The 10,361-nt window shown below is 41.1% G+C and overlaps 1 protein-coding gene across 1 annotated transcript in view; it reads left to right on the forward strand.

Moving 5' to 3' along the window:
* The window catches only part of lmx1a (LIM homeobox transcription factor 1, alpha), a 9,276-nt gene extending 233 nt beyond the window's left edge, over positions 1 to 9,043 (forward strand). The window contains exons 2-9 of the mRNA XM_020607041.1: positions 3 to 91; positions 547 to 727; positions 5,402 to 5,622; positions 6,442 to 6,617; positions 7,028 to 7,105; positions 7,462 to 7,546; positions 7,827 to 8,015; positions 8,553 to 9,043. Of these exons, the coding sequence (XP_020462697.1) occupies positions 3 to 91; positions 547 to 727; positions 5,402 to 5,622; positions 6,442 to 6,617; positions 7,028 to 7,105; positions 7,462 to 7,546; positions 7,827 to 8,015; positions 8,553 to 8,695 (1,162 nt within the window). The 3' untranslated portion in view covers positions 8,696 to 9,043. The remainder of the gene's footprint in view (positions 1 to 2; positions 92 to 546; positions 728 to 5,401; positions 5,623 to 6,441; positions 6,618 to 7,027; positions 7,106 to 7,461; positions 7,547 to 7,826; positions 8,016 to 8,552) is intronic.
* The last annotated feature ends 1,318 nt before the right edge of the window (positions 9,044 to 10,361 follow it).

Genomic DNA, 10,361 nt, shown 5'->3' on the forward strand with positions numbered 1-10,361 from the left:
AGCAAGTTGCACCAGGACTTTCACCGCCGGAGATGCTCTGAGCAACACAGACTTCATTTATTTCTGCTGTTTGGAAACTTGCATTTTACAGGTATGTAAATAACTGTATTCTAAATTCATATATATATTTATTTTAATTAATTTGTTCACAATCACAAGGTTTCTTCAAAGGACTGTGGAGGTGGACATACCGGCAGTCTCCTTAAGTTTGATACCAAAATATATTAATCACGTTTAGTCAGTATGATATGGATTTTTAAAGATGCATACAGTTTTACTGTTAATTTGTGGTATTTTATTTTAGCACTATTTTCTGCTCATGGTCATCAAACAAGTTTAATGTCTGGGCAGTTTAAAGAAAACAAATGAAACAGTTTCAATACATGATACCCGCTTTTTAATGAACAGACTGAGCATTTAGTCACGTTTCATGAGGAAAAGTTGCATTTTAATGACCCTCCATCAAACATTGTTCAGCCAAAGAATTTCTCCTGCGCCCTGCTGTCTGGAGAAGTGGCCTCATTACAGGATTTCCCATCATTGCAGATATGGATCAGAGGGCAGTATGTGCCGGATGCCACCGGCCGATCAGGGACAGATTCCTGCTCAGAGTCACAGACTGCCTCTGGCATGAGGAGTGTGTTCGATGCGCGTCGTGCGGGGACGCGCTCAGGAACTCGTGCTACCTGCGGGACTGCAAACTTTACTGCAAAAGAGACTATGCAGAGTGAGTGTTCATCTCCAGCTCCTCATTACTGTTGTGTTTATCGTTACGTTACAAGTGAAACCACGAAGCAGTTACTCATCACTCCTGAACTCTTGGTTTTACACTGCAATGCAAATCTTTCCTCGGAGGTTTTGCGTTAAGAAATACGATTTAACCTGTGTTAAAATTACACTCAAATTGTTCTTATTGGCTATCAAAATTACGTGACTATATCCATTTTTATGTCAAAATGTAATTCAGTGAGCTTTAACTGGGTGAAGAATAACAATGTGTAATGAAAGTTGTTGCTAAAATATATGCAATAGGCTACGATCATTTTAGCTGCACCCAGGTTTTTTTTCTGTACTGTTTATGTTGCAAAAATACAACTAACATTATAGCTCATGAAAAACATCAAGTGGTGCTATACTACTGTTGCCTGTTTTTTAATATATATGTTTATATTTTTAAACATATGATTCTAAAATTGTTATGTGTTATTAAGGGAGTTTTCACAACAGACCCTTACTACAGATCTGACCTTGACTAAAAATGTGTGTTTGTTTGTGTGTGTGTGCGTGGGTGTGTGTTTTTTTACATGTCTTTCTTGTCTTTTTGGTTTGATGCCATCATTGTGGCATTTTGGTTTACACAGTCAAAGTGTGGGCATTCTCCTTACTTTTGGGGACAAAAAGCAAATCCCCATGACACAAAGCATTAGGACTTGGTTTAATATTTGGGTAAGAGTTAGGTGTTAGGCAAGTAGTGGTTATGGTTAAGGTTATACTGGAATTGAATGGAAGTCAATGAAACAATGGAAACAATGGAAACAACACTGTGTGTGAGAGAAAGAGAGAGACAGTGACTAAAGGCGATTTCTCTTTATAGTGACAACTTATACTATATCTATTCACTTAGTGTTGCACTTTGTGTTGTAGCTCTATATGTGGGGCTACTTTTTTAATTTATGGTAAAAGCACTATGCTATATGTGTGTGTTCATGTAGTTATGTGTATAGGACGTATGCTGTTTTCCAGGGAGCTTGGCACAGCGTACTAAGAGAACAAGGTGACTGTAGGTGGAAGGGGTGAGGAGGGAACTGGAAGATGGAAACACTAGTGCATACTGTACATCCACACACACACATACAGACAAAACAACACAGTAACACCTTCACTCACACACACACACACACACACACACACACATAAAGCACACAACCAGGGGTAGAGCTCAACTGACACATTGTCAAAATGTGTTAAAATTATGAAACCCACTGGCGTGGCAACTGCAAGCTGGGGACAACATATGGTCTTATCAACAAGGTAGTCCCCCACCTCCAAAAACTCCCAGCATCACCCATCACCCAACTCCCTCACCCACCACCTCATCCCCTCATTCTTCCTTCAGAATGTACTCTCATCCAAACAAGAGCAAAGTCAGAACCCATACACCCAGAAAGGTAGCAGGCCACATTATGAATAAACAATTTAGTGATTTAGCTACTTTGCCAACCAGGAGGGGAAACAAGAACTGTTACAGCAGCCTATACTCAGTGGCCTAAAATGCCCCCCACCATCAAGTTCCCAGTCAACAAATTTTGCACTGCAGTGGTGTTAGAGGCTCACATAACTTTGTATTTGTTAGCAAAACATTTAACACAAGCTAAACCACAATATAAAGATTTTAAGTGGAATTTCAATAAATAAATGGAAATCAGGCTGGATTCTTCTGCTTAGTATGATGATGATGATAACAGCACTTGGTCAAAGCACATATAAAAGAGCAGAACTGCAGTAATTAGTAGAGTAGGGACATATGTCAGAAGGTCTGGCACATCCTTCCATGAGAGATGGTGAGGGTAGTATGAACTTAATTTGGGGGACAGTGCGCTCCATGAGCCCTGGCATTATGTGCTGTGACATCTGGAAAGCTTTGCCCACAGCAGCTCCTGTGTGGAGCAATGGGACAACGCCCAGCCAACCGTGAGATATCTGACCTGACCAATTAGCAGGAGGCCTGGTGCCAAAGCTCCATCGCTAAGGTCTAAGGGTCTGAAGGTTTTAATACTGCTTTTTTTTTTTTTAAATCTCCATATAGCCTGTATTCTGCTTCTTGTACTGATCCAGGACTAGTATTAAGGTAGCTCAAAAGTACAATTATTCTATATTGTAACATTTGTCTGTTAACAGATGTTGTATCAGACATTCAGTGGAGTACAAAAATATATAAATGTTTTCTTGGAAAATTAATACATTTGTCTATTTTAAAAGAATGGGTTTTTTGGTTCTGTCATTACATAATTAGTACCATGAAGTTTTTTTAAAATACTGGGGTGAAGTTAATTTGCTTTATAAGGCAAAACCAAACATTCGAGAATTGCCAGAGATATAGGTAATAAATATTTCTGATGTGATTGTTTTGCTTTCAGAATGTATGCACTTTGTTATATTAATATGTAGTAGCCCAGGTGGACTGCACAGCACATTGGTCATCAGATCAGCAGTGTGACTGGCAGTACACTTGACTTGCAGATCTGTATCTGATACACAGCCTTTGTTGCCACGTGTGATCCAGGTTCACCTGATCCAGAAACAGGATCCGTCTCTCTGCTTGTCCAGCACACCAGCAGTCTGTTTGCCTGACTGTCAAAGGTCAGCACTAAAGTCAAGGCAGGAGCAATGAGAGAGAATGGCTTTGACTAAATGTGTGTGTGTGTGTGTGTGTGTATACATTCCCGCTAAACACGCTTCTTATTATACAGTGTATCTACCTTGAGAGTGCCTCACTGAGGCCATGTCAGTATGGAGGAGCAGAAAGTTTTGCCGACCTACATCTCTGTAATGATCTTGTCACTAATTGCCATGTCTAAATCCAGCATGACTGAATGTTCCTGCTCTCCTGGCAGGGTCTCTGGCCCTGTCATGTCAGCAGAAACTCTGACATATTAAAAACCTTCAGCTGTTCCATATGTATTGGGAGTACTCTTACCTTTGCATTCACAGCCCTTCAGAGTACTGAGTACAATAACATTAACTAGACAAAGGCATATAATTCTCAAAACATGAATGGTCTCACAACAGCACTACCCATAGTTTCTTCTTTGCTGGTCGAGTGCTAGCATCATATTGACACATAGTACTTAGCTGTGCCATAGAAATCCAGGAACATTACCAGTATTTCCTCTGCCACAGTTCCTCTGAAAATGTGTAGCCTTGTGCTGCCACAGGAAAGCACATACCACAGACGGTATGTTGTCCATATTAAAGTGCATTCCACTGAGGCTGTCGGGCAGACGACTTGGATAGGTCAAGCAAACCAAACGACCTTCCTGAGCTTCTGGGAATGGGCTTTTCCCTAGCAACCACACAACAACAGCAAGCGGTCCTAGCAATGTTTAAGATGTCGTAGCTCCAAACTTTTTCCTGGGCATCTTATCCTGGAATATTGCTTTAAGGTTTAGTTTGAGTTCTGATTGCTTGTAAATATTACACTAAATGTGTATTTTAGACACAACTAAAAGAAAGTCAAAGTAATATTGTTTCACTTGAAAGTTAACACAAAGATTTTATTGAGAGTGGAATGACTGTAATGATCTATTACTAATATTTGTTCTTAAGTTCACTTTTATTCCAACTTTTTGTGGTGTCATTTTGCACAAACAGCATATTTTCACTGAATATCATAACTTTCTGTGAAGTGAGCTGAAAGCCACAAATAAGAAATTAAATACAAACTGTGAATGACCAATTAGATTACTGATTACAGTGACTGTAACATATAGTTTAATTGCAATTGCTAGTGGACCACATTCATGTTGGTGTTCAAAAGGTCAGTAGTCCCTTGTTTTTTTCATATTGCCCTTCTCAGAAATCATCACATCATTCAAGTTACTTTTTTGAGTGTCTTATGCTAACATCTAATGCTAGTTTTCCCAAAATATAGCAGCAAGAAAAGAATCTTGAATCATTGATATATAGTATTGTAGGTAGGCTCTCCTTATGGGCCACATTTTTTATAGTTTTATGGCCACCAGACTACTCAAGTCTGGAGACAAACACCAGCTACAGAATGATGACGCATCATCCTGTGTGACAGACCCAAAATGCTGCAGTGCCAGCCAGCGGACAGTGGTCCTGCTGCTTGGGGGATGGCTCTGTCTTTGTCTCGCTCTGGTTAAGCAGACTTAGGGATAATTCTGCGAATAATTCCTGGGACTGGCTGCTCAGCCGCTCACGCCAGGAGATCTGATTCCCCCCTCTGCCTGGAGCCATGGCCTGCTGAGAGCTTTTCTCCTGTCTCCTCGGGAGCACAGGCTTGGACACAGCAACCGGAGCCACGGCAACAGTCTCTGAGGCTAAGCGCACCAGTCCTGGTTGCCAGGAGCTAAGATGCACACCCGCCATACTAAGGGTATGTGACTTGAGTGGCCAGGGCAGAGGTGGAGGAGAGGGGAGAAGTCTGGCTGGCAGTTGTACTGAGCAACACATCGACTCAGCAACATTCCTCAAGTCAGCCAAACATTTTTTTTCATGGAGTCCCATCTTACCAAGATGCAGGGGGTCTTAACTTACACTCAAGCACTAGTCAGCCAAACAAAATCATTACACCCTGTTATTTTCTGAGCTCTTTCAGTTTTTCTTCATTTCCTTCCTTGTTACAGCTCTACCCTTGTCTCTCTCTCACTCTCTCCAGTCTGTTTGCAGTGCATTGTGGGGGCTGTGCAGAGCCCATCTCTCCTGCAGAGCTGGTGATGCATGCAGGGGCTGCTGTGTTCCACCTGCGCTGCTTCGTCTGCAGCGTTTGTTCCTGCCGCCTGCAGACTGGAGATTGTTGCGTCCTCAGGGAGGGACAGCTACTGTGTGCTAGAGAGGACTACCACCAGTGTCTGTCCAGCCCAACCTCTTCTGACACAGGTACAGGCTTTGTGTATATGTGCGTGTGTTTGCACATGTTGATAAAAATCAATAGGTCAAAACTGACCCAATACCAATATAACAATGGGCTAAATATATTCAGTTATGACAGGTTGTTTCAATCCAGTGTTAGTGTTATTTATTAAATTACTGTTGGGTTATTGAGCCAAACTATAGTATGCTTGTAAACTGTTATAATCTACTCATTTTAAACGTACATGTTACAGCTTGTTCCTGATTTATCTTTGGAGGTTTGAAAGGCATATTTACACTGTCTTGCACAATTGACACAATGCGTTTGTGAGACTTGAGGTAAAACTTGTTGTGTTTAATTAACATTGGGTCAGAATTGCCAGAAATAGATAGATAGATAGATAGATAGATAGATAGATAGATAGATAGATAGATAGATAGATAGATAGTTTACAAAATATTGAATCTGTTCTACATTGACCTATGGTCAAAGTTTACTCCATCTACTTAGTAAAATGCAAGTTGTTGTGAAATAGTATGACATTCTAAATTAAAATATATTCTGAGAAATGTATGAAGCCACAAACTGAAGAACAGATCCGGTTCAGTGAGGGAACATGGTTAATCTGAATATAGTTAACAACTTAAAGAGTTATTAGGTGCAGTGAGGGAACTTGGTTAATCTAAATATAGTTAACAACTTAAAGAGTTATTCACAAACTAAGTACAAATAATGCATTGAACATCTGAGACTGATGGCATGCATTTTTGTATCTGTCTTTCAACAATTTTATATGAATGACTTGTAGGTAAATAAACATCTTTCCAATCATGTCCACCCACTAGGTAGAAGTGATGATGAAGAAGAAGAGGAGGAAGAGTCTGGGAGAGTTACAGTGAGACGGATTAGATCAGCAGATCTGGAGAGCAAACATCCTAAAAGACCTCGCACTATTTTGACCACTCAACAACGACGGACCTTTAAAGCCTCCTTTGAGGTCTCGTCAAAGCCTTGCCGAAAGGTAGACTGTTTGTGTTCACCCAGTATTCCTGCAGGATATGAAGCTACAAAAAGCCCCACCATGGTTTCCTCCATGATTCCTTTCCATGTGGCTCTGTGTATTTTTGCACATATAGAAAAAAGACATTATTGTACAGTCATTTTCTGTCAATATTCTAACTGAAACTCTTTGGGAAAACAGAGTCTTGTCATTTTAAGGGTACAGCTGTTCTAGTTGCTGTACCACTATTGGGCATATTGATGGAACAAAATTACTGATATTTGCATAGAAGTCTGTTATTTTCTTAAAAAGTTAGCTGAATATGTTTTATTTTTTCCTCCTTGTTTAAGGCAAATCCGTCAAGACATGTTTTAACCTTCAACTGACCTCCTCTCTTTTCTTTCTCCTTCCCCCATGAATCTTAATCCAAGGTAAGGGAGACTTTGGCAGCAGAGACTGGCCTGAGTGTCCGGGTTGTGCAGGTCTGGTTCCAGAACCAAAGGGCCAAAGTAATACAAAGCACACATACACACATATACACACTGTCATATGCTGCACTACTAATAAAAGAACCCTTTCTGCCATGTATCTGTATGCCAGCATGGAAATCAGCCTGGTTATCTCTTCATACAGGAAACTGATGACATCTCACAGAGAGATCAGTGTAGATTAAACTCTATATCTCCTCACAAAGTGTGCTCATGTGTGGTTTCCCTCCTACACTCAGAGATGTCCTTTACCTCACTGTTAATACTTTGCATTTCAGTGAACACACTGGGTGGCAAAGGAACTGTGGAGTGGGAGGGAATTTCACAATCCTGTATATGTACAATTATCTTTAATGTTTGGTGATGCATGTTTTTAGATGAAGAAACTGGCCAGGAGGCAGCAGCAGCAACAGGAGCAGCAGCAGACTCAGGAACAACATGAGCACCAATCACATCACACAGGTATACAAAATGTTTTAAATAAAGAATATCACTCATTTCAAGTATATTTTAGCAGACAAAAGTAATAAACTCATTTATACAAACGCAGAAGATTTTGGTGTGTCAGATTTAAAACATTTCAGACTGAAGTTTGACATATACGCGTTTTGAAAGTCACAGTTAATGGCATTCTGAAGAGCATACAGCAACATGAAAGCTGCATCACAGTACACAAAACCTCTCAAAAACTCAAACAGACAGCAGTGCTTAAGATCTTACATTTGTCTCCTTTGCCCCACAGCGCCCACCTGTGGCGATTTGACCTCTGAGATGGAACGCATGGGGTCCTCTTATTCACACACACAGGAGCAGCAGCAGCAGCAGCAGCAGGTGGGGCTCACAGCACTGGGGCAGCAGGACTATGACATGGACCCCTTCAGGCACGGCCTGACCCCACCTCAGATGCCAGGGGATCACATGCACCCATACGGTAAAGACCACAGATCTGCTGTGAAACCATGATGGGAAGTTGTTTCCAGATCTGCTCTAAGTCTCTGTGATTAGTGTGATAAGTAAAACTAAGCAACAGGCAATAATGACATGATTTGATTGCAGTATGCATGTAACTGTTATTGCACACTGGAAATTGTTTTGGATTTTATTATACTGTCAGTTGTCCCTGTGGTTTTGTCCATCTAATGTATAGTCCAAATTAATGTGAAACTCTTTTGCAACCTCTCCATATTATATTTTTACTTAAAAGGGTGCTCCACTACAAGATCAGGAGCTCAAAATAAATGTCAAAACTGGTAAAGCACAGACTTATAGTCCTTAGTGTGACTCAAGTTCCAGAAACACTGGCTCTTACATTTTCCACAGTGCATTAAAGACAGTCTTTCATTAGACCCCATACCACAACACTACCAGATAGCATATAATTGTGCAAAATCAGTGAAATACCCATTGAAACTGATTAATAAATACAGATTGAACAGTAGTTATCCACTGAGCTTTTTTTTTTTTTTAGGTTTTAAAAGCCTGTACAATGGTGTGGACAGAGATCCTCTTTGTCATGTGGCTGACAGCGACTGCCTCTCCCTGGGTGTCACCTCTCTACTCACTCCTATTGGCCACCTCTACTCCATGCAGGACTCTTACTTCACCTCCTGAAAGTGGAGATCAAATTCACTGAGAAGTGGTTCATTTCCCTCGCTCTGTGATGATCTCTGATCTCATCATTTATCTGTCTGGACAATGCACAAAGTAATACAAGAAGCGGGTGTAAAAATACAGCCAAGGGGACACTGTGGTACCATGTGCACCTCCATATAAACATAATTATACTACTGCCTCATACTGTATGTTTTACACTCTCACTGTACAACACAGGCTCTCTAAAGTTTCTTGTGTATAAATGGTACTGTTGGACCTCTCTCACTTCTCTTTGAATGTTAGATCATGAAATTATAACTGCATCTACTAATGTAAATAACTTTATGGGTATGTATTTTTATTTATTCTCACAATATTTGTATGCTGGTTGTCTAGAATAAATCAGTGATCAATAAATAATGGTTATGATACAGTAAATGCTCAGTGCAAACTGTGTGGAACAGTAAATATAAAGTACAGAGGGATTTGTTTGTATGAAGATGGGGTATTTGTGCTGAGGGTAACAGCCAGGTCACTCCATCCTTGGTGCTTATTAGTCCAGTCTACAGTAGGTGACAGGTCAGCGAGCTGTCTTCCTCTGCCTGTTGGATGGATGCTGGGCTATGACAGCAGTATGGGTCAGTGGCAGGTAAGCATCACATTCATGCCACCTTCATCAACGCTCACATTGTGTTCCTCACAGTCAAAGGCCCTTGCTGCATTTTTCTGTCTTTTCCTTCTTCCAGTCAAAGAAGATGGGAGGGGGGACCACCCAGGCACTGTGACCAGCTGGAATGCACCAATCCTGGTGAAGGAGGTTGGGGAAAACCCAGGGAGGGGGCTCCAGACAACGAAGGGGCTGAAATCAGGGAGAATGCCCAGAGTGACATGGAGATATGAAGCCTCACTGTATGGAGTGTCTCCTTGCCCCAACCCTGAACTCTCTCCTGGACCCATCTCATATTTCCCACTCTGAAATCAGACCTTGCAGAGCAGAGAGTGCAAGTCAATGAACAAGAACAATCTGTCTGTCACCATGGTATGCTACTGCCATCCAGAGCTACAGGAGTGTGCAGCTGCGTATACAGTGTGTGTGTTTCAGTGTGTTTCCCTTTGTATCTGTGTCTGTATCTGCTCTAAGTGTCCGCTGGCATGTGGGTGTGTGCAATGCTCATGTGTTCAGAGGAACAACACTCTTTGTTCTATGGACTAAATGAATTTCCTTGTATTTTTAGATGTACAGTAGATGAAAAGAAAAGAGGCCAGACTTAAATATTATGGAAAGAAGCCAAGGTGGTCACCTGTGGGACCTTATATGTCATATGTGTGCGGTTGGCAGGCATATAGGACAGCCAGCCGCAGTGGGTGGGATGAGAAAAATTATCATCCATGATCATACAGTCTCAGCAGGCAGCAATAACCTCATTATTGTTCTGACAGCAGCCAAACGATTTCCTGTCAACAGTTCGGTTATTTATTGTACCCTTCATGCCAGCCATAGGCCACAAACCCTGTCTTGTAACTGCTATAATTGGCTTCATGCTGTTGTAGCACCACAACAGATGCACATGCTTTGCTGAAGGTACTCCTCTGGACATTTGCTGCACATATTTAAAGTGTGGGGGCAGGATTTATACAGATATGAGTAGATTTCATATTTAAATTAGGCAAATTATTTACACCT

This window comes from Monopterus albus, unplaced genomic scaffold, assembly GCF_001952655.1.
Source record: "Monopterus albus unplaced genomic scaffold, M_albus_1.0 scaffold83.1, whole genome shotgun sequence".
NCBI classification, from domain to species: domain Eukaryota; kingdom Metazoa; phylum Chordata; class Actinopteri; order Synbranchiformes; family Synbranchidae; genus Monopterus; species Monopterus albus.